Here is a 24543-nt window from a genome sequence, read left to right as displayed (position 1 = left end):
ACAAAATTTTTTGTTGGTACAATTCGGGCAAAGGAAATAATTTGATTAAGTAATTGTATATTATACCTAAACGTAGCTAGCGGAAAGAGTTGCGGGGTGAGAGGGGAGGCATTAAATCTCAGTTCACTCGCTCATATTTTGTTTTTAATTTGTACCTCACCTTCAATACTATTGTGAGATACCTACATATAATATGCTAAAAATCACAAATTCGAAGTCTAGGATTTTCTTAATCAAAAACATTGTGACTAGAATAATTTATTTTGACTACTTATATCAAAATTACAATCATATTATTATTGCTATTTACATTGCTATCTACAGTCGGAAGGCAATTGGCGGTCGTACAATTTCTTCTAAGCATTGGTACTGGTTGGAAGCGGACGACATAAGGCAACAGCAGACAACTTGTCGCAGTGGCTTTCCTAGCTTCTTTGAGTTTGTACACAATTCTCTTCATAGTGACATAAAGTACAAATTCACAGAAACCAGAGGTTCGTTGCGACGTCGTCTGCTGCTGCATTCCAACTGATGTATTTGGTAGCGACCAGAAGTTTTATCGGCGTGACGCAGCGATACTATTTACTAATGAATTTCCCACGTTAGCTGTAAGCTAGGTACTAACATATTTTGTGATATGAAACTCATACATTAAGGTGACGCCTTGATAATGTGGCTGCAGCGATATCGATTTTTCTCAACAATGACTAAAGCTAAGAAATTATAGTTCACTGTCAGTATTCATCATGTCTTTATCTTTGAATTACCCATAGCATAACACGATTGGTCAACTTTTGTAAATAATACACAGAATAATTAATCAAAAATACCTCATATAAAAACAGGGATTCTAATTTTGCCAACAGAGGAGAGTGATTTAAGTTTGCAAAATTTGTACATAGATTAGTTCAAGCATACACTATAATTTGCCCATAGCATATGAAATATATTTATGGTTTTTAAATTACGCGACAAAAACCATTTTGCCGCTTACGCCCTTTCCATATCAAAATCCCTTTCCATTGAAAACAAGCGATCTAAAACATATTTTCCAAAACGACTTTTTACTTTAACGCGGCATCACCTTAATACTATAATAGACTTGTCTTTTGCTTATGCATTACGGTGTCCGCTACCAACTTGAACCTTTATGCTGTTTTTACGTTCCCCTATATTTATTGCTTTCATGGTCCCATATCTTCTACTATATTATAAAACAATTTAAGATATTTACACTGCTATCTAAATGTTACTTTCGAAGTTTGCGATGTTGACTGTGTTACTCTCCGCATCTAGCAGATGGCATTCTTCAAATTCATTCCTCTTCTCTTCTATCTTCTCGTAATTATTCTTACATAGGAAATCATTGTCGCATACAAAATCATTTCTTCCGTCCTCAATGATGGATTCCTCGAAATTACCCTCTCTATACCTTTTCTCGTTTTCGCTGTGGTAATTCTGGTACCTTTCGATTTCAAAATCTGGTGATATAGTCTGTCCCTCGCTAACTGCTTCCTTCCCTAATATATCTTCTGTTTCTATATTTGCCTGTATCGTATTCATTTCGTTATAATTCGTTCTATTAATATTCTCATTTTTGATTTCATATTTTACATCCATGTTTTCGCGGTTTTCTAATATAGGTTTTATGTTCATTACGTTAAAGTTCGGAATCATTCGCGCGTCCCAGTGGTGTTCTGATGTAGAAGCTTCTAGGTCTAGCTGGACGTCTTCTCCTATCTTCTTGAAGGTCCCAAGGTTGTATTGTAGGGGGATTGAGAAGGAGGGTAGTTCGACTTGCGAGTTCTGCCGCGTCGGTAAAGCTGATATGTGTATGGTGGGAGTCTGCTTCATCTTTGCGTATGTGTTCTGTGCGGGCGTTTCTGCTAAACTTATTATAGGCGACGATGATACTGAAAAATGGAATACTGGAATTACTAATGAATACCTTATTATCAATATTGATTTCGTTCATTAACTGTTTCAAAAATTCTGGACGTTCCACGAGGCTTCTTCCTGAATTCTGCGGGAACCGTACATTTTTCTGTATAAGAGATGCCGGTGTCATATGATCTACACTATATAATATAAGCATGTGCCAAAATTAAAAACACATAAAATCCGTCCAATAGTTCATGAGGTTGGCACATTCAAAGAAACAAATAAACTCTAAGATTTTATTATTGATTCATCATTAGGAAACAAATAATTATAATGTAACGTAATCTCTAATTTTGTGTAACAAAAATGAATACCGAGCAGAAATATTTTAACCTCAAAGGTCAGAGTGTTTCCGTTATTATTTCATACGTAGCATTGTTTTAGCTTACAAAACAAAACGTTTTTGTAGTAGCCTTGAATTTTTATCACATTTTATCTGTTTTTTTTTATAGCTAATTTTAAATATTATGGTAACAAAATATAGAAACAAAATTAATTTGTATTATATTATTAGCTCAAAAAGTCATAAAGTCGAGATTTTTTTTCGATGATTATCCATTAACTAGCGCCTTCAATAACTACCGTTAAAACTTAACCTAATCAACAACTATTCTTCTATCTATTCTATATTCTATTATTTTCTTATGAACAGACATTAGATAAACTCCTGTAAAAGAAACCTCAAAAATCTGGCATTACTACCATGGGAGAAATTATTGATTCAGAGGCAGACCTACTTCATTAGGTCGAGCTATATATTATAGCCAATGATATTCTATGTTACTAATTAGAAACTCATTGATTATAGCTATCAATATTAGTGATCTGTCATCTGAGATTGTCACAATCGGACCAATGGTTTTAGCCAACACGTTTTCGCTTCTTTATAGAATCGCCGATAAAAAATGTATGGAAAAGCGTTCGATAATGTGAAGTCGACATTCGACACAATATGTCATGCCGATTCCATACTTTTGATCGGCGATAAAGAAATCTTGTTAGCTAAGGCAGGGCTTCCCAAACTTATTTGTACCGTGATGCCCTTGGGACTTTGCCATTTCTTTACGACGCCGCTCAACCCAGCCCCCAAAAATACTTTCTAATTTTAGAACCAGAAAATATGATAACCTATGTAGGCTACATAGGTTATCATATTTAAAACACTATTTGGATATTATTATATTTTTATTAGGAAATAATGAACAAATCAAAACATAAGCATAAAAATTAATAAAAGAGAATATTTATAAAAGATAATATTAAAGCCAGCAAGGCTGGCTAATATGAAGGCTGCGCTTGCTTTTCTGAGCAAAGCTTCTGAAACCGGGTATTTAGACTGCCCGATTTAGAATACCGGGATGTAAGATTGACAATGCGTGCAGCGCTCACTTGATTTGGTTGTGTTGACATGCGACGCTCCTGGGGCAGTGTCGCGACGCCCCGGGGCGTCGCGACGCACAGTTTGGGAAGCCCTGAGCTAAGGGTTGTTGTCCGCCATCTGCCTATCAATCAACTTCTGATAGTGCATAATGCTTTGGGGCTTCCATTGCTCTAGGACTTACCAGGTATAGTGATGAAATCCCTCATCTCCAACGCGAGCGCGGATGGTGACCGGTGGTCGGGGGAGCGGGTGGCGCGCGGGGGGTACTCGCAACCCGCCTTTTGTTGTTTCCGCCACTTCGCACGACGGTTCTGGAACCACACCTGCAAGTAGGAAGTGTGGTTTACAACCACCAATAATATCTCTAGAACAGATTTAGGGCGCATTGTATCAGCGTTGCGTCGACGCCGCGCTGCCGTTTGACGCATAGCCAGTCACACGGGCGCTGCGACGCTGATGCAACGCGCCGTGTGGACTGACTCTTAGTGTCTTCGCTAGCTGAGACGGATATCCGCCGTGGACAAATGTATGAATACGCGCCGTCCGCGTTGAACGTCCGCTTCCCTAAGTGAGCCTGGGTGCACGGTAGTGACCCCGCCAAGACGAGCTAAGCGAAGCGCAAGGGCACTACCTACCTTTTCTGGATAAGGACTTACTCGACTAGCCTCGTGGTTGTAACCACAACATGTGATAAAGCAATAAGCACCTTTTTCGATAAATTGTTCCCTCATCATCATCAGTACCTGAACTCTGGCCTCAGTGAGGTCGATGCGCATGGCGAGCTCCTCTCGGAAAAACACGTCGGGGTAGTGCGTCTTGTGGAACGCCGCCTCCAGCTGCTCCAGCTGCACGTTCGAGAACGTCGTCCTGGAATATTCCAGAGTTATGTAGAAGTTGTTCTGGAATATTCCAGAGTTATGTAGAAGTAGTGCTGGAATATTCCGGAATTATGCAGAAATTGTTTTGGAATATTCCAGAGTTACGTAGAAGCTGTTCTGGAATATTCCAAAGTTATTACTTATATAATATTATAATTTTGATAAAGTATCAAAAGATCATTTCTAATTACACAATACACATACATCATAAATATTATTAATAAGCTATTTTTAACTATCCAGTTTTCTAAGTATTTTCAAAAAAAAACATTTCCCCTAGTCATCACCATAATGACCTAGATTTAGCATTTGTGCACTATCTATCGGTTCTCAGAAGCGCAAAATGGGTTTCTTCGAAGTTGTTACATGAAAACTTTATAGGTAATGATTACCACCTGTCTAGCCCGTTACCTAGTTTACCTAGGGCTAAAGTGGTTTATCGATTCTAAGTACGTTTGTTATATCGGCCAAGGTGAGGTTTCAATAAAAATATATGGCAGAAAACAGAATGTTAATTATGTAATAAATGAAATAATATAATTAATAATTTTAATGATGTCGACCTTTATTTATAAAATAACTTATTATAACTGCCTATAAATACAGGTATGTATTTATTTATAATTATGTTATGGTTACCACATAAGTTGCCACCAACTTTGTTGAGTCTAAAATCTAATCTATCTAATCCATTATATAATAAGTCTATGATCTAATCTAATCTATCTCATCTAATTTCTTTCTCAGCACATACCATAAAGTTAATATACCTATCGGAATAGAGGCCTGAGCAAGCGAGATGTCACTATCAGTAACACTGCGTGGTAAAAAGAGACGTGGAATACATGACAGCAGAACCAATTTTTTTCATCTGTTGAACGTCCAGTCGGCACTTATCGGCACGTTGACAATTTAATCTCTTGTAAAGATGCTTGTGTAAGTGTATAAGTACATAATTTTTTTCACACAGACGTAATTCAATTTCGATTTCATTTGACAGCTCGAGATTGTTGCTCTATTCCCAAGACCTCTGTTTCTTATGTCAATGTCTATTCCGCTACTTTATGGTACACACACGCTTTCTCAGATTAGCATATTGGTATTAACTATTAAGTATTACTTAAAAATAGTATATAAATCAGCAATGATTCACATACCTATATCTTCTTTGTTTTCGTTTCGGCACATCGCTTTTGGAACCTGTCGAAGCATAAAAATATTGTTGTTACATAGTTGTTGTGTTACATCATTTAGTTTTATTTAGCTGACAAGTCACAGCTGGGTATGACAAAACGCAACCAAATTCATACATACATCTCTAATGCCTGAGCTACACGGTGCGATCTGACATGCGAGCTGCCCTAATCAATTACTGAGGTGAAGCTACTTACACATGTGATCGCATCATACGAGTTACTTTCATATGCGAGAGAGTTGCTTGGTTGCGAGTAACTACAACATTTTTTGTTTCAACTCGCCACTCGCCTTCCCCCACCACAGATACAACACGACCAGGCGAAGTCACTGGGACACTACCTATCTACTGCGACGTCGGCGGCGTGCATGGTGTGGCCGAGGGAGGCAAGTCGAGCTGCTCTCGTGCGAGTACACAAGATGACACAAGCACAGTAGTTGCTTGTTGCCACTTTAGCTCCTCGTACTGTGTAACATATCCTTAATAGTACCTGAGTTAGGTGAGTACTCCTCGTCCTCCTCGTACTGTTGTTCCCCGTCGTTGTCGGGCTCCGCCCCCGGGCCGGGGTACTCCGCTTCGGCCTCCGGACGCTCGCACAGCACCGAGCTGGGGCCTAGCCTGGAATTTGATGTTTGCTGCTTTACTTATCTTTTGCTATTGACAAAATAACAATATTACAATATAATCTAGGCATTATTTAATGAGTGAATGGGAGGTTGTCTAGGTTTGATGATTTAAAAATACTTATAGTAGCTGAAAGTGTCAATAATTAGCACAACTAAAATGTAATTTATATTAACACCTTCGCTGCGGGACTAAAAGAGACGGTTTATATGGTGTGTTATCAGGCCGATTCGCCTTATACTTAAACTCTCCGCCGCTGCGGTATAGGGCTTATTGTTCCAGTAAGGTATCGACCGATATAAATGACTGTAACTATGCGAAAACTTAAAAATTTGGAAATCCACCAATCAATATCGATCGTAGAAGAGTTAGTGTTCATGGTGCTGGCTTCGCCCTGGATTCCTACTATTTACTTGGGAGATACATGCAAAAATATATTATATAAGGACTTGTAACCCGATACCGCACTGAATTGTAGGTTTATTTAAGGGAGTTTTAGTGATGGGAAATAAGTTATCAACATATTATTTTTAATATCATTTATTGAAGAAACAAAAATATCTGAAAAGTGAACGTTCTGATATAGATTATTTGAAAAATTACAAAAAAAATAAGGTACAGCAAAATCCTTACTGGCCTCTTATTTTTTCAAAATAACTTTAATGATTTCTTCTTTGCTGAAACAATTATTCAAGCATTTTTCTACATTGTTTATTTGGCCGAGGTATTATTAATGATTTAAGACCAATAAAATATCTCAAAACGTAAACAAATGACTGCGTAAATGCACTACCGTACCACTCCCGATAATTACGTCACAACACTATTAAGAAGTAAACAATTCAATTACCTATACCAGTGCGGAAAGGGGTGGATCGACCCTGTGATCTATAACGGGTCTTTCGACTCGTTACCCGCAAGGAATGGAAAAAAATATCAATCAGTGCGTTATCAGGTCGAAATACTATTTATCAAGTAGCCCTTAAAGTCCTAAACTCAAACCTATACTTGTCTCCTTTTAACATACAAAAATACTCATTATACAGCCTCCGCACCAGGGGAAGTTCGCCGTTTCTCGCCTCCGCACAGAGCTCGCGTACGTGCATCGGGCGTTTAAGCCTTATAACGCAGCGAACGTGTTAATAAAATGAAACTTCTATAAATTTTATACACCATAGACAACGTATATCGTCTTGATACTGCGTTTATAATGTCGTTTTCTGATTTTATAAATTTTCCTAATCGGAAAACGACGTTTGACGACGTCACGGTATAAAACTTGAAAGGTGTCAAGGGACACCCGGATGAAACGAAGTTGCTTTGTATGACAGAGAGAGATAGAGAAACACGCACACGCCGCACACCAACTGTAGTAAAAATGTGCTGTTACAATTTTAGGTCTTAATTTTTTTCGTCTAGCCCCCTTTCGCAAAGCGTGATAATGAACTTCGTTCAAATTAATTTAAAGACTCCCATTTGTAATTTTATTACATCGAAACTGCATGGAAGCCATACCGAAACTTATTATCATCAACAAGTACGTGCGTAAGTTTCTGTACATTTTAAAACCTACCCGTTGAACAAGTTGGGTATATTGTAACAGAAGCTGGTGGTGGGAGAGACGTCGTCGTTGAGTATGGCCGCGGAGTCGAACCCCGCACCCCCCGCACCCGCCTCACCACGCTCCAGGGATTCCTCCATCTAGAAGAGAATAGTGGTGAAATATAGCTCCTGTGGGCTTAGCAGAAAAATTGGGAGCTAGGTATCTTTCAGAGAAGTTTATTCAATCAACTTCTCCGGTCTCTGGTCGCGTTATGCCATACTTACCCGATAGATCACGACTTCTATGGAACTCACAAAATGCGACCAAATAATATAGGTCCACCATCTAGCTTTGAATCAATTTCCTCAGTCCGTGAAAATTACCATATCCGTAGCGCGGCCGCTGTGCGCCAAAATGCGTTTTGCGCGCTACGGGCTACGGCGTAGTACCGTAGGTTCGTAGCGCTTCGCAGCAGCTGATAGTCAAGAACGATCTTGGGTAAATAATAATTGTATACTAATGACAGCTAACCCGTAGTCAAAATAGAGTAAAAATACTATACTATATTTAGACGTTAGCGTCAGTTTCAAATATTGATTAAAAATTTACTACTTTTAAGCAGCGTCATGCTGCGTAGCGTGAAATTATTGCAATTAGGCAAAATTTTTGTGTATTTTGTAACAAATTATACACATTATAATTATTGCTATCTTGCAAATACCGTACTGCATATAGTATGAACGTACCTTGGTAAGCTTACTTGTAGCGAATATAAGATCATTTTGTAAACTATAATAATTAATTTATATAGTTCACAGAAATAGCTCACTATGCCCTTGTAATATTTTGCAAAAAATAACAGGGTTAATAGCTTTAACAATTACAAAGCACCTACTATTTATCTTCTGCAGCTTTCGAAAACTAGGCGAACACTGAATACGCCTTTCATCCTTTTCCAGTTTCCCACATAGGATTCAAAAACAGCTGAGCTCAAACAGTAATTTTTTCTTGCTAATTGGTCCCACAAAGATCCAGCTGCAACTTTAAACGTATAATGCTTTATAATTTGTGTTGGTTTTAACTTTTTTTTTTAATGAAAGAAGGGCAAACGAGCAAACGGGTTACCTGATGGAAAGCAACTACCGTCGCCCATGGACACTCGCAACATCAGAAAAGCTACAGGTGCGTAGCCGGCCTTTTAAGAGGGAATACGCTCTCTTCTTGAAGGTTTGCAGGTCGTATAGGTCCGGAAATACTGCTGGTGACAGTTCATTCCAGAGTTTAACAGTGCGTGGCAGATAGTTACGCGAGAAATGCACGGTGGAAGAGTGGTGGAAGACTGCCACTCATCATAACGTGTAAATTATGTGGAAATACGCATACGATATGCAAAAGATGAAAAAAGGTTCTTTGGGACATTGATACGATAAAAATAAGCGTATTTAAAACGAGCTCAGAGAATTCGACTTTACAAATTATTAAGCTGATTTATCTAAGCGTGAAAGACACACGACCAAATCTATGCATCTATGCTAATATTATAAATGCGAAAGTGTGTTTGTCTGACTGTCTGTCTGACCCTTACACGCCCAAGCCGCTGAATACTTTTTGCCGACATTTGTAATGGATACTCTGAGTCCCGGAAAAGGATATAGTAAGGATACATTTTATCTTTAAAAAAAATGTATGGTCCCGCGCGATAAACGAATTCCTGCTCAAAAGAGTTGTTGGCATCAACTATCTTTCGCATTTATGAGCAGTTATATAAGTGTACAGTTTAAAATTGTGTGCACCTTTCTTGATTTGCATAGTATAGCCACAGTTTAAATAAAAGCAGTATTTAATACTTAGTCATAATTCAAGACGTGAGTGGATGACTAGGATAAGTAACATGAAAAAACTTCCCGTTTTTTTGTTTTAATGGAAGCTAGAAGGGCCGGAAAAAATATTTGAAATAGAAAAAGTATGGATTATATGTGTAGCCAGATATATTAGCTTGGTTATGAAGTAGATAAGTCACAAGTTTTATTAAAATAATTAGGGAAAAATGAGTTATTGTCCGTATGTTACGAAATGTTACTTGTTCGATTCTTCCACTCGCGTGTCTTCAATTATTATGATTAAAGGTAAAGGGCACTGGAATACAATTCAGTGCATTCCAGGCAATTCCATTACCCGTTTACATTATTCCAGTAGCCACTAGCCATCTAGCGCGGGATTGGATCCCTGGATTGATATAATAATAGAAACCCGCTATTACAGCTTTAAAGAGGTTTTATCAGTGAACGTGAACCACGTTTAAAATAATTATTACGTGTGGTAAATATCAAACACTATTTCGAAGTTAAGCCGTGGCGTTAAATACTTATACGCGGCTAAACCGCGCATTTAATGTGGTTCTTATTTTAGTTACTATTGCTAAACATTGACCAATGATAGTCTGTATATTCATTGATTCGTTCATCCTAAATGGATGAATGAATGGATTCATTCAAATAAAGAGCAAACTGACTGACAAGTTTTGGATTGAAAGATGGCGAATGAAAAAGGTAAATGAACCGTTTTATGGTTACACTTATAATATGGTGCCTTTTATAATAATAAGTGCGTAAATGCAACGTCCAGCGTATTTGATAAAGAAAGCTATATTTTCTTCGGCTTAGTAAATGCGTTGTTATATATTATCGTTACACATAAGATTATATCTAAAACGTTGATACAACAAAAACATCTTGCTTATAAGTTATAACTTATAACCATTTAATTAGATTTAGTTGACGCTTATCATAATACAATTATACCAAACTACAGGTGAACGACCGTGCATAACGAGCGAAGCCGGGAACTTAAATTGAATTAAATGTCTATAATTTAGTTAAGTTTATTAAATTATCACTAAATGAGGATAATTCGTTACTTTACAACTTGAAGACAGTTTTGTTTCGTTCGCGGGCGCGCCATGTTTTCGCGCCAAAGTTTTGACGGCTGTCATTTTCGTTGACAACGATTTAAAATTGGAATAATGGCCGCGTTTAACGTTTCTTTTTTTGTTGTTTTCGGCAAAAGTTTTCTTTTACGATTTATTAATAACTTACGTCTTCAGGAAATTGTTATTGTTTAAAAATGTGTCAGGAATATTATAAGACATTTTAGTGTATTAAAAAATAGAAACGTACAGTGTACCACAACTATTATGGTAAAGAATCGCAGATAACCGGTTACTAAGGTTTCTTGACAGATCTACTCAATAGCGTTGTAGATTGGTTAATGTTTCGACAGTAGCCAATCAAAAGCGTTTTAAAAATCAACAGCCAATCAAGCAGATGAACTCCAGTCAAAATTTTCAGAAACCAGGAATAAAAATTGTGTCGTGGTCTTTTGCAGTGGACTCTCATAACAGTTCTTCTTTGGTAAAAAGGTTTAAAATTTTAACCTTGCTACTAAGGAAGAGTTTAATTTATACTCTGAATTAGTGTGCAAGCTTATGTAGATCTTGGAACTGCTACACAATAAATGTAAGTTATTTAGACTTGGTTGTGTAAGATTTTTGAAAGAAATCTTACATACAACTCAAAGGTGACTGATATGGTGATCTATCAACGCACAGCCCAAACCACTGGACCGATCGGGCTAAAATTTGGCATGCAGGTAGATATTATGACGTAGGCATTTACTAGAAAGGATTTTGATCAATTCCACCTCCAAGGGGTTAAAATAGGGGATGAAAGTTTGTATATATAATAATACTTCTTAACGCGAGCGAAGCTGCGGGCAAAAGCTCGTGATGAATAGAATTTTCAGATGTTATACCGACTTTATTATATTTGTAGGTAATTAATGTCGTCATAGGCTTAGACTTTAGACATAACTAGTTTATATACTCGCTAGATAAAAAAACTACTTATATTATTAATACTTGCAATGCGAAAATGATAGCCAAAATTGGTTTGTCGCCACTATGTTTCGTATTTCTATAATATGGCGAAGGTTTTATGACAAATACTTATGTAAAATTTCTGTATTATTTAATAATCATTTCTTCAGTTTTAGTTATAAGGTCATTTGAATATTATATAATATCTTAAAAATATTTTTTTATTCACTAAAGTGCAGTAAGTATGTGAATATTTAAAAATATTTTAGTAAATATTTTACAATTTTTTAACAATTTATATTTATCCCCTACTCAAAAGTATATTTTTCATTTAATATTATTAAGTAAATAATATTTTCATAAAGACGTATCAAAATTATTTTCAAAAACAGAAACATAGTATTATCAGCTAGAAGTAGGTATAATACTTACCTAATCTGTTTTTTCCTCAAACATTTTTTAAGTGTTTGTTTAGTACTTACTAAAAATTATTATTTGAATGTGTCATAGATTATGTATCTTTATTCTATTTAATAATAATTATGGCGCTACCAAAACAAGAACCATAACTTAATAAAACTTTCCAACAAACTCAATTAAAATTAATTTAATTTTGCTCAGTAATTTTATTTATTTAATTAAATAAACTCACCTTATGATTCGATTATTCCTGTCGGCGAGACGGTCTACTATCACGTGGTACTCAGTACTCAACTGACTGAAGTTCCACTGTCGGTATTCGGATACGAAATGTGTGGAGCGGACTACGTTTTTTTTTCAAGCTAAGCGTCTATTTTTAGTAACAGTTACAAAGTTATTAATTACCTTACCTGTAATTCCGTTGTTTTGATAATAATTGTTTAGTGAAAATCTAAAATTGTAGAATATATAAAAATAAAATAAAATAGAAAAAATAATAAAATAGAAAAATATAAAAATTTGTATGGAGATTTACTCAACTTTACTAAGCTAAGCTTTAGCAGCCTTTCTCAATTTAAGTACTTAAGTATAACTTTATAAAACTGTGTCCTTAATAATATTAAGATAATTAATGTTGTTTTAAAAAAATATTATTATTTCATTTTGCTGTGCTATTTATGATGTTATTAGAGATATCAGTTGCTGAAAACAATGTTTTTTAATTATTTTGCATGCAAACTGAACCCTATTTAATTTTATCAACTTAAGAATATTCGCAGATCTACTTAGAGAACAAAGTATATACTTAGAGAACAATGTATAGTAAAATTACTTTACCATAAGGTAAAGTAATTTTACTATGCTTTGTTCTCTAAGAACCCTAGTTCCTATGTATCATCGAGTCCGCCATTTGCCTAGGAATCAACTTATTTGATAGTACAAAAAAAATCCACAAAACGACTCCACGCCTTTTGTCCCGCCTAGAAAACCAATGACGTTTACTATTACGACACTCGTTGTCCGTTTCGGTGCTAAGCCAAGCTCAGCTGGGGGAGGTGGGCGAAGAAGCCATATAACTGACTTGTATCGCTGACAGTATTGTGGCTTTAAGGTGAGCAGCGTTTGTTGTATGGGGTGATTGTGTGGGGCATAACGCGTCGCCACTGGATTGAGCCGGAACGGGGTTATAGGTGTGGCGAAGTAATGCTATAATAGGAATTAGGCCGATGTACCAAAAAATATCTACATTAAAAAGCTCTTTGTCATAGTCGAATATAGAACCTCTCCTTTTTAATGTCGGTTAAGAAGTACATAATTAATAAGGTAACATATGAAATGTGTGTCTAGGTGCGCGTCAGATTATAAACAAGGGATCTTTCAGGACAGCTGAAAAACTTCGTGAATCGTCATATTATGCCGTATAAATCCCAATACTATATTATTTAAGTTTTGAGTACAATATTTTTTGCCGTTGTAGCCGCTTATGTAAATGAAGCAGGCAATAAAAATAATAATCAGCTCTGGATTTTTAAATAGGCTGTGTAGGCCGTGGCCTTGGGGCGGCAGCATCCTAGATGGCGGTAGATTTCAGAGGCATCATAAAAATATAAATCCGGCACTGAAAATAATCATAATCTATAAAAAAACTTGAGCTAACTGTCTCTATCACGATTAAGGAGATATTAGAGATGCAGGCTTATACTTGACATTCAGATGTACCTACAGAAACGAAATCTAATAGTGGATTTGGTACCTAGATATATAACAATGGAAAGACTACAAAATATGCATCTTCTCTATTGGCTCTTATTGTGCTTTCTACTTAATTATACTAGTCTACTTTAGAGTTGCTTTGGAGCAGTGTTATCAAAAACAGGGGCAAAATAAGTGCTTATAATATTTGAAATTGAAAACTTTACCGGGTATTAGCCGGCCCCTAGACGATCAATTGTATTGTGCAATATCACGCTTCAATTTTATTGAAGTTTATTTGACAATTGGATTCAAGGCGCGCGATGTTTAATATCAACCCTAGACGGTCATAATAATATTACGCAATACATGATATTGCGCAATAAAATTTCTCGTCTAGGGGGCCGCTTATAGAAGCAAACCCCGTCTAGCTCTTATGACGTCTGCCCTCTTTGATACATAAGTCCTCTTCTCTATAATGTAGGGCAAGATGGTACGACAAAGCGAAAAGAGTTATGCTGAGCGTGTTTACACACGCGCTGCAGCGGCAGCGGCACCGCCAGCATACCAGCAGTGCTTCCGTCAATGTCACCCACGTTCATTAAAAGCCTTGTCGAGCTGTAGTGACTATTTATAACTTCAATCTAATAAAGAGTTTGATAGATACGTAGATACCGTAAGGGGTTGATGTCAAAATCTTTATTTACTCGTAATTATAGAATATTCGTCTCCGAGAGCGACGATACGTCACTCACTATTGCTTTGTTCAAACTTACGCGACCAAGCGACTGCGAAGCGGGAGCGTCAAGTTGTCAAATGGTTTTAAAAAAGAAGTTTAGTTCAAAACTACAGATGGGTAATGCAAAAATTTCCGAAAAAAAAGAAAAGAAAAAAGAAAAATTTCCAATATATTTTTCCAATTTTTCAAATATTTTTCCAAATTGAAATGTCAACCAAGAACAGAAAATATAACAAGATAACTACCGGATAACATTTTAAGGCTTTTATTTATTATTTTTCTTCAAAACTTCTATGATTTGTGGCATAAGCCGGCCCTTAGACGATCAATATTAATGATGTGATGATGTGTTTTGAATCAAATTTGAATCACATTAATTGACAACTTGACGCATCTTGACGCTCCCACTTCGCAGTCACTTGGTCGAGTAGGTTTGAACAAGGCATTAATTTAAAACTTAAGCACAGCACACCATTTGCCTTACCGTCTTATATTCCCTTTTGTTTGGTAATAAACTAAACAGTGAAAGGACAAAAATAAAACAACAAAAACCCTTGAATGTTAATTCATATTTAATAAATAAATACATTTTCATTGTTTTAATGTAAGTGACTTAGTTGTAGCAACTCTCAACAACTTTAATATACAACATATAAGGGACGCTCACGCGTTTATTGCTTATTCTAAACCACGACCACTACGGTCCAAACCACGAGACGAATCACAAAATTTTATACAAATCTTGAGGCTTAATATGAAAATTTGTGGTCTTCGTTCGAACATTTGTGGCCGCAGCTGACAACAATTAAAACTAAAAGATATATTAGACGGGCTCTATAATATACATACAAATAAGTTAGTAGTTAATTTACAGGAGTAGACCGATGAAAAAATTAAACTAACCGGAATAAAATATACAAACACACTTCGGGTGAACACAAATTATACATCTTTGGCTTCAAGCGAAATTTACAGAAGCAACAAACTTATCACACATATTGGATCACTTCAAATAGGACTCTAAGTAGGGCCGCATCTGCAAAACGTTTTTTTTTTAAGTAAACAAGAAACATATTCACTGATGGCAAGCGATTATCGTTACCAATGGTCAAAAGAAATATTATGCTTCCGTCAAAATAGCACAGAAAGTCGCTTCGAGCGCAGGCTGTCTCGCTCGCGCGCATCCATGATGCGTTGTGATAGTCTGAGTTCCAAATTCGAGGAATGAAAATCGTAGCCGTTTCGCAGATCCAGCCTTATTAATGCAAAAAATAAAAACAGAATTCTCTCTAAATAAAATTCATCTCTTCTTGCCACCAACATTCGCTTTATGGTGGCCATACACCATCCTTCCTATCGTCCAATCGTTGGGAGTGGATTGGCATGACTCATGCCAATCCACTCCCACACACGGTCAGTTCTAACTGGGTGGGTAGCGTCATGCCGATTGGACGATAGGAAGGATGGTGAATGGCCATTACAATATTGTGATGATCTACTTTTAGAAAAAATAGGTAATACGCGTTTTAAATAGATCCCCTTGATGAATTGAATTAAAAAATCATTTGATATCATTAAAATAATAAAGGTAACTAAAAAGTGTAAAGTGATCCATTAGATAGAATTCTGATCCATTAGATAGAATAAGTTTGACTTTTTTACTTCGGATAAGTCAAAAATATTCTCTTCTATGCTTATTCCCTATCACTTTATTATCATTGTTATAAAGCGAATACTTAAATAATACATTTTAAAGGTAACAAAATAAATTAAGAGTCCTATGAAGCTTTCAAATTTATTTTGAGAAAATCATCTCGCTTGAAATATTCAACATACTTGATAATTTGAGGTTATTATCAAGTAAATATGCTCATATAGTGGCATATACTGTAAATGTCACTTTGACATTGACATTTACATCAATATTTTGACAGTTGCTTTTTGCCCCCGTGCGCATGATACAAAAAATATTACACAGTTGAAATTCTAATTTGGACCAGACTTAAATTAGATTAATATAAGTAAAGACTACAGACATGGAGATTCCAATATTTGAAAGTTCAGTCATACGTCATAATATACTACATAGGAAGTGTTTACGTGCGAAAGACTGTATGGAGTAGGTGTTATAAAATTATCATACTGTAGAAATGGAGGTAACTATATTATTATTGCCAGGATTTAGTTAACAATTTGACATAGATTACTAACATATTGCAATATTGATGATAGTAACATTGATCGGTGTCGAAAACTGTAAAAAAATGTTGGTCAGTCTTTACACGCAATAAAATTGTAGATATAACAACATACGATATCTTCCCATGACCTTTAAATGAATGTTAACAAATCACACTTGTATTTTAGTTACTTCTTTTTTACTTTTCACTTACAAATTATAAATCATTAAATGTCAAAATACAAGTAAGTTTTGTTTACATTTAACATTTAGGGCCTGTTTCACCACTTTCTGATAAAGTGTCGAATAGGCTACAACTTTTTTGACATATTATTCTCCATAGGTACTTGATCTGTCAAGTAAATTGGTGGATAGCCTATTCGTCACTTATCAGGAAGTGGTGAAACAGGCCCTTAGTCTGGAATGCAGTACAATTCAGAACGAGTTACGTTAAAATGTGAAGTGAAGCCTAAACTCTGTGATTGTTAAAATTACAATGATTTGGACAGACAGAGATAGAAAATGTCTAAAATGAAAAGTAGGATAGATCAAGACCGGATATCATTCTCTTTCTGAATATCCTAACAATCAATTTTTTTTCTATCTACCCTCGTATCAAATAGTAGAAATAACAAATCTAAGTAACCGGTACAAATTTAACAGTTGTCTTAATTATATAGGTAGGATACTTTGGCCAAGTATGTACCCTTTACAATTTTAATCCAACATTAATAGAACTTCTGGATCTGAACGATCAAACAACAAAATAGTATTCAACAAAATGTCAAATAAACGTCAAATATTTTTCTGCAGTTTGACCACAGAACACGCTTGGCATTGGTTTGACATTGACAGATTTATTATGCTGAGACTTCATCGAAACCTCATCGAAGCTGCATTAATGTCGAATTAAAATAAATAATCGGGGTACAGGAATGTCCTTGTATATCGGACTAGTATACAGGAAGAAATACGCCACCACGTCAATCGGTAAAATAGTTTTATATTATATAGAAAACCTCAACAGTCTGTATAAGTCAGTTAACAAAGTGGACATTCGTTTGAAAATGGAATTTTTCTTTGACATTGACATTAGCATACCGCCATCTTGAGACAGCGTAGGTTAGAAAAAAATACGAAGCAGGCATTTTTGGCGGTAACTTACGTTGAAACTAAGCATAGTATTGGTAACAGCTTATACAATTTAAAGGCAAAGAAGAAAGAAAACATACAATTTGTCGATGGTTAACCATAGACAATGGTAAATAAATTTATTGTCTTTAGGAATTATTTCAGTTTTATATGGGTATCGATGCTTGAAAACATACGGAAAATTTTAGGTGAATAATATACTTACATTAATTATGGGTAAATTACTATTATATTTTAGTTTATGAACTCTTTACTCTGAACAATATACTCGATGAAACTTCTATAAGTGAATTCAACAATGGACATTATATAATGTGGACGATGGATATACTAATGACTTTGGACAGCCCGTTTGGGCATAATATGATTTGTTTATTCTCGTTAAGCTTGAAGTGTCGTCGGCGAAATAGACCAATGACGAGTCAGTACTTATTGTATGACTAAAGTCAATTAGTGAATGGTAGGATTGGGATCTTTGCCCTGATTGACTTCAAACTTAACGAGAACATAGGACACGTGGACTCTACGAATGCTCATGAAAGGAATTCGTAAATATCAAACTACCCACAATAAAACTATTATTTCAAAAATGTTCTAAATTCAAACTCTTTAACAACATCGAATAAATTCGTTTTTTTTTTCAATAATATACTGTGTAGCTATAATAAACGTGCTGAAAGAAATTTCTTAAACCGTGGTACGTCTCTATTGAAATCTATTTCGAACGTATTTACAATTATTTCTAAGAGAGATAAATTTATCTTTACGATAATACTTTTTATTGGTAACATAATATATTAATGATTCGTCAAGAAAATGTCAAATAATTTCAGTAACCGTCGCGTTTGCAGCTAAGTCTAGATGAAATACTGCAGTCTTTTCAAGCAATCCATAGACAATATTTTAGCTTTAGACAATTTAATCAATATTGATAAAATCAAAACTATGTTACAATCAAACATAGTTTATATTAGCGTTAAGATTCATCAATGTTTAAGCTACATTGGCACTAGCCAACTCCCGATCCGTATACCCTGGATATAATTCATTAAAAACCTCCAAAATCCCGTGTAAGTCACCCAATTGTTAGCCCATTGACTCCACTTGCACAGATTAGGGATAAATTTAACCCTGAATTATAATATCATTGTATCTCTTTTTTTCTTTACAATGATCGAGAGTGATAGCAAGATATACACCAGGTTAATTTTAAGATAGGTCTACGATAGTAGGAAAGAATACCTAATGATATTTGCATTCCTCGTTTTTTTTTAACAAACCTCTAGGTTTTCAATAATGGGTACAGTGCTAACGATTGGGTGATTCACCCAAATGTAAAGTAGACCCTCAACACTTAAAGGGTTAAGTAAAACCGTAATTCAACGTCAAAATAACTAGAGATGGCACTTAGACATAGGGGCGTAAAAAATCGAAATATTGTATCGTCTTTTGAATGGCCGATACCTACTTTAAAGCGTTATTCGTGAAATTTAAATAACAAGCCCATTCGGCGAACTGCCCCGTTAAGTACATTGAAAGAAATAAATTATCTCGCGAAAAACATTGAAGACTTCACGACTTCAATCGTGTTGAATCGAGTTCTGTATTGATGACAAAAATCATCAGGAAACGACCTATTTCATGAAATGGGCAAATCGATTTTAGATATACCGAGATCTCACTCGATGTAAGTTTGCAGTATCGAGTTTTCACTCGATGCAGCTTGCAAAATCGAGTCTTCACTCGATGTAAGTTGCAGTATCGAGTTCTTACTCAATGTAAGTTGCAGAATTAAAATCTCACTCGATATAAGTTGCAGTATCGAGTTTTCACTCGATGTAAGTTGCAGTGTCGAGTTCTCACTCGATGCGTCAGCCTAGACCTCTGTGCTCTTGCCGACGTGCTTGTCCGGAATGCCGGAAGCGCTGAGTTTGCGTTGTCGCCCAGGGAATATGCCGCTGAAGAGACGACCTGGAAATGGTTGAAAGTTGAATTAAAATTAGGGTTTCAGAACTATTCTAATTCTTTAGGGATGAGAGAGAGAGACAGCGGTCACGCGTTCAAACATTTAACGTTCGAGCGGTCAGTCACACAGGAGCAATTCTGACGGGGTCAGAACGCCCCCTGTGTAAGTATATCTATGTAAGTATGTAACGCAATACAACACAAAGAAAGTAAAACTGACCGCTTAAATGAATAAGGGCGCGTTCAGACGTGCGCGTAATCTGCGCGTGTTCTACGCGTGTTCTGCTATAGCGTTTGAGAAAACAAGCGCGCAGCACGCGCCAAATCCACGCTGAATCCGCGCGCGTGCCGCGTGCGTTTTTTCCCAAGCGCACCAAGCAGACCACGCGCAGGGCACGCGTATAACACGCGCACATCTAAACGCGCCCTAATAATTCACCGCGTGACCGCTCTCTGTCTGACAGGTCCCTAAGTAACTTCAGAAAAGTTATTTCATAGACATGGCGAGCATGGTTGCATTAGGTGAAACTCAGCCGATGAATAACGATTAACATTAACATAACTGCAAATTCGCATCGCATCGCAAATATCTGCGACCACAGAATATATATACGGGTATTCCCATCACTAAAGCGCTCTTGTGACGTCACAGTAGGTATGAAAAAAGTGACACGCTCGTGTTTATACAAATTGGAGCGACATGGCGCTTCTATCTTGATCTATTTCTGTGTCTGCGACAAAACTCATAATAAAAATGACGTTATGTGTAGGAGCCCCAAACCGGCTAAATTATGTAAGTCCGCTATCGGCCAACACATTTGTTCGATAACATTTGATCGATTTATTTAATTTGAGATGATACCCTCATATCGTATTTGATATGGTTGATGGGTTAGATTTGTAATTTTAACTTATGAAAATGTCACGTTTATGAAGGAATAATGTTATTTTATTGAGTTTTTTAATCTATTAATATTATCAATGATTTGCTTAGCTTTTTGAATACGTTACAACTTAGATTTCCATACATTACAAAAAAAAATGAAGAAATTTTTCATTTGATTGGAATAAAATACTATTTTTATGAGAAGAAAACAACTTTACATACAACATTATATTTATTAAGGATAATTTTAGTATTTTAGTCAATATTAATTTTTAATAAAACTGCTTGAACTTTTTTAAACGCGGTTTATTTACATTCACACTCAACATCACACTTTTGTTATATTATATTTTCACATAAATATTACTTTACATTTGCTTAATATACTATTGGTAAAACACGATTAGTTATTTTTAACAAAAATACCACATATCCATATTATTTACAATAAAAATAATAACATTAATTTATTGCTGACAAAAGAATAAACAATATAAAATGTAACATTTCTTATTGTTTATTCTTTTGTCTGTTTAAGTTTCGAGTACATTGTGAGATGGCGCAGCGGGGCGTAGGCATTTTTCATACAAATTTTCTGTCCGAGTATAGCAAGTAATTTTTTTTTCTTTTTTTTTACAGAAGCTTTTAACACTCAGTGTTAATGTCAGCCTCATAATTGAACAGTGTTCCCTACATAAGGGACAGATCCAAATAACTATATAATAAAATTATAGCAAGTAATGCTTGTATGAAAACTGCGGCCCGCTCCACTGCGCTACGTCAAAATGTGCACAAAGCTTAAACGCAATTTCGCAAAGTATGTTCATTAGGTACAATCAGGGAACTTGATTCATAAGCAGACGGCGGACCAACGTTATTTGGTCGCGATATATCAAACCCAGCTGACAGATCAAGACTAACATTGAATTGATACCATAAAGATAATATACCTAGCGGAATAGAGAAACAAAGGCCTGAGCAAGAGAGATGTCACTATCAGTAACACTGCGTGGTAAAAAGAGACGTGTGATACATGACAGCAGCACTCTTTTTTTGGCGTCCAGTCGGCACGTGCCGCACGTTGACAATTTAAACTCATTGAATTCATGTTCAATCCTGCTTGTGTAAGTGTATACGTACACATATTTTTCACACAGATGAAAACCAATTTCGGTTTCGTTTGACAGCTCGAGATTGTTGCTCTATTCCGCTAGGTATATTAACTTTATGATTGACACACTCCGACCAAATGACGTAGGTCCACCGACAGCCTATCAATCAATTTCTTAGATGGTACAATATTTTTCCTATTTCCACCTCAACCTGCTTATCTAGCCCTAGACTTTTATTTAGCAAAATCATATATCATAATATACGGCCCAAAAATGTTATCGGTGATTGAGTTTAGTTGACGTTATAATAAAACTCGACTAAAACTTTCTTTATTACACTAAAAGATACACACTGAATTGGCAGCGGTGTTGGACTTGGGCAATTTGGAATGGCTCATTTAAAAATGCATCGCACCAATTCATTCCGCGTAGTTTATATTCAGCCCAGTTGGGCAGGGAAGTGGCCAGCGCGAGTGACTTTTTTTTATGAAATAAGGGGGCAAACGAGCAAACGAGTCAACTGGAAAGCAACTTCTGTCGCCCATGGACACTCGCAGCATCAGAAGAGCTGCAGGTGCGTTGCCGGCCTTTTAAGAGGGAATAGGGTAATAGGGGAGGGGAGGGGAAGGGAACAGGGGAGGGTAGGGAAGGAAATAGGGGAGGGTAGGGAAGGGAAAAGGGTAGGGGATTGGGCCTCCAGTAAACTCACTCACTCGGCGAAACACAGCGCAAGCGCTGTTTCACGTCGGTTTTCTGTGAGCCCGTGGTATTTTTTCGGTCGAGCCGGCCCATTCGTGCCGAAGCATGGCTCTCCCATGTCACAAACTATTTACATTCTCTTATTGCCCACTTCCCTGCCCAACAGGGCTGAATGTAAATGACCCATCGGGAAACTGGAGGTCTAGTACTATCAGAGAAGTTGATTCCAAGGCAGATGACGGACCTAAGTAAACTAGCCGCTATACGTCAAACCCATCTGACCGATCCAATCCGACCAAATAACGTAGGTCCAACAACTGTCTAGGAATCAATTTCCTCGATGGTACATTCTCGCGCTGGCCCTGTCTAACAAGGGTGAAAGTAAACGGCCATCAGGAAACTGGTCTAGTACAACATGTGCGATAATGTAATTGGCCCATTAAGAAACTGCTGGACTAATACAATATGTACGATATTGTAAACGGCCGATGAGGAAACTGGTGGTCTAGTACAACATGTGCGATACCGCCATACCTGGCGAGCGCTGGTCCGGCGGGTGGCGGGGCGAGGTGGCGTGCAGCGCGGTGCGGCTGCCCTGCTGGAACGACACCGACATGCCGCTGTCCAGCGACCCCACCGAGCCGCGCCGCTGGAGACGCTCCGCCGCTAGAGCCACTAGAACATAAGAATAAGATTAAGGGCCTGTTTCACCACTTTTTGATAAAGTGCCGATTAAGATATTCACAACTTTTTTGACAGATTCTCCATACTTGATCTGTCAAGTTAATTGGTGGATAGCCTTATCAGGAAGTGGTGATATTCTGATAAAGTGGCGAATATGCTATTCACAACTTTTTTCACAGATTCTCCATACTTTCTCTGTCTATTTAAGTGATGAATAGCCTATTGGGCACTTATCAGGAAGTGGTGAAACAGGACCTAAGAAAGTTTATTTGCAAAAAACATAATGTTTTATATCAATAGTAATAAAGTATTTCTTTATGTAAGACTGAACTAGAAACAGTTACGCTACTGCCTCTAGAATATACATGTTTTATGTCAATAGAGATACTTTATGTCAGACTAAACTTAGGAACAGTCGTGTCTCTGAAATTGAAATATGTTTTACATCAAGAGAGATGATAGTAAACTTAGGGCAGTTAAACTCATAATGATTCGACAAATCCCGATCACATGACAACCTGTGACAGCCATTGTATTTGCAAATGGGTTGCGAATGATTTATCTAATTAGAGTAGAGTATTTAAACGTGGGAGAGCCATGCTTCGGCACGAATGGGCCGGCTCGACCGGAGAAATACCACGTTCTCACAGAAAACCGGCGTGAAACAGCGCTTGCGCTGTGTTTCGCCGACTGAGTGAGTTTACCGGAGGCCCAATCCCCTACCCTATTCCCTTCCCTACCCTTCGCTATTCCCTTCCCATCCCTACCCACCCCTATTACCCTATTCCCTCTTAAAAGGCCGGCAACGCACCTGCAGCTCTTCTGATGCTGCGAGCGTCCATGGGCGACGGAAGTTGCTTTCCATCAGGTGACCCGTTTGCTCGTTTGCCCCCTTGTTTCATAAAAAAAAAATATCTAGAATCTTTCTTTTTGTTTAGGTGGCCTAGACTCTTTTGCTTGAGAGTTTTTATCAATGACAGTCTAACCTTTGTACGACGATTCTCTTACTCGAATAAGAGATTTCTAAAATCCTACGTTAATACAAAATAGTTGCGTCTTCCAAAACAGCCTTGGTATTCTGTAGTAATCCAACGTCGAACGCCTTGTTAGTCGTTTGATGTGGATAATACTACTCTGCTGTTTAAGGTTTCAGACTTTTTTTTATGAAATAAGGGGGCAAACGAGCAAACGGGTCACCTGATGGAAAGCAAAGGAGAGGGTAAGGAAGGGAAAAGGGTAGGGGATTGGGCCACCGGTAAACTCACTCACTCGGAGAAACACAGCGCAAGCGCTGTTTCACGCCGGTTTTCTGGGAGCAGGTGGTATTTCTCCGGTCGAGCCGGCCCATTCGTGCCGAAGCACGGCTCTCCCACGTCCAAAAACTGTATCGAAAACTCTCTTGGAAACAGTAGCATTTGTTGTTGTTGTCATTTTACTGTTGCAGCACTCACCCGGGTCGTTGATGTCGACGAGCGAGTTGCTCAGCACGTTCCGCTTGATGATGCTGGTGGGCGGCGGGTTGTGGTGGCGGGCGGGCGCGGCCGGCGCCGGACACGACGGCGGCGGCGGGAGGACCACT

General features: G+C 37.1%; 2 protein-coding genes and 1 long non-coding RNA gene across 9 annotated transcripts in view; 1 reads left to right on the top strand and 2 right to left on the bottom strand.

The window, feature by feature from the left end:
- Positions 1 to 998: 998 nt before the first annotated feature.
- On the bottom strand, positions 999 to 12126 carry LOC121736813. Its single transcript, XM_042128223.1, has 7 exons — positions 12089 to 12126; positions 7593 to 7720; positions 5886 to 6013; positions 5358 to 5400; positions 4066 to 4189; positions 3504 to 3645; positions 999 to 1913 (listed from the first exon to the last, which is right to left on the bottom strand). Exons 2-7 carry the CDS (start codon positions 7718 to 7720, stop codon positions 1243 to 1245), a joined length of 1236 nt encoding a protein of 411 aa, XP_041984157.1. The 5' UTR covers positions 12089 to 12126; the 3' UTR covers positions 999 to 1242.
- Positions 10518 to 24468, top strand: LOC121736814. The gene is made up of 2 exons (XR_006037067.1): positions 10518 to 10758; positions 24374 to 24468. It is a non-coding gene; the product is annotated as an uncharacterized LOC121736814 (long non-coding RNA).
- LOC121736812 (IQ motif and SEC7 domain-containing protein 1) overlaps positions 16837 to 24543 on the bottom strand; it is a 232103-nt gene continuing 224396 nt past the window's right edge. For 6 of the 7 annotated variants that reach the window (XM_042128215.1, XM_042128216.1, XM_042128222.1 and 3 more), the window contains 3 exons: positions 24416 to 24543; positions 22815 to 22955; positions 16837 to 19589 (listed from right to left, as the gene is read on the bottom strand). In XM_042128215.1, coding sequence (XP_041984149.1) covers positions 19495 to 19589; positions 22815 to 22955; positions 24416 to 24543 — 364 coding nt within the window. In that variant the 3' untranslated portion in view covers positions 16837 to 19494. Of the gene's footprint in view, positions 19590 to 22355; positions 22450 to 22765; positions 22956 to 24415 lie in introns of those variants that run through there. The other variant, XM_042128221.1, reaches the window with a different exon arrangement.

Source organism: Aricia agestis, chromosome 19 (genome assembly GCF_905147365.1).
Source record: "Aricia agestis chromosome 19, ilAriAges1.1, whole genome shotgun sequence".
Taxonomy (NCBI): Eukaryota; Metazoa; Arthropoda; class Insecta; order Lepidoptera; family Lycaenidae; genus Aricia; species Aricia agestis.
Note: the sequence above shows the minus strand (reverse complement) of the source record. Positions and strands in the feature narration are given on the sequence as shown.

Coding starts and splice junctions, on each gene's coding strand:
- LOC121736813 (XM_042128223.1), bottom strand. CDS start 7,720: ATGGAGGAATCCCTGGAGCGTGGTGAGGCGGGTGCGGGGGGTGCGGGG. Junction 5,401..5,885: donor GGAGTACTCACCTAACTCAG/GTACTATTAAGG, acceptor ATGCTTCGACAG/GTTCCAAAAGCGATGTGCCG. Junction 4,190..5,357: donor CGAAAACAAAGAAGATATAG/GTATGTGAATCA, acceptor GGAATATTCCAG/GACGACGTTCTCGAACGTGC.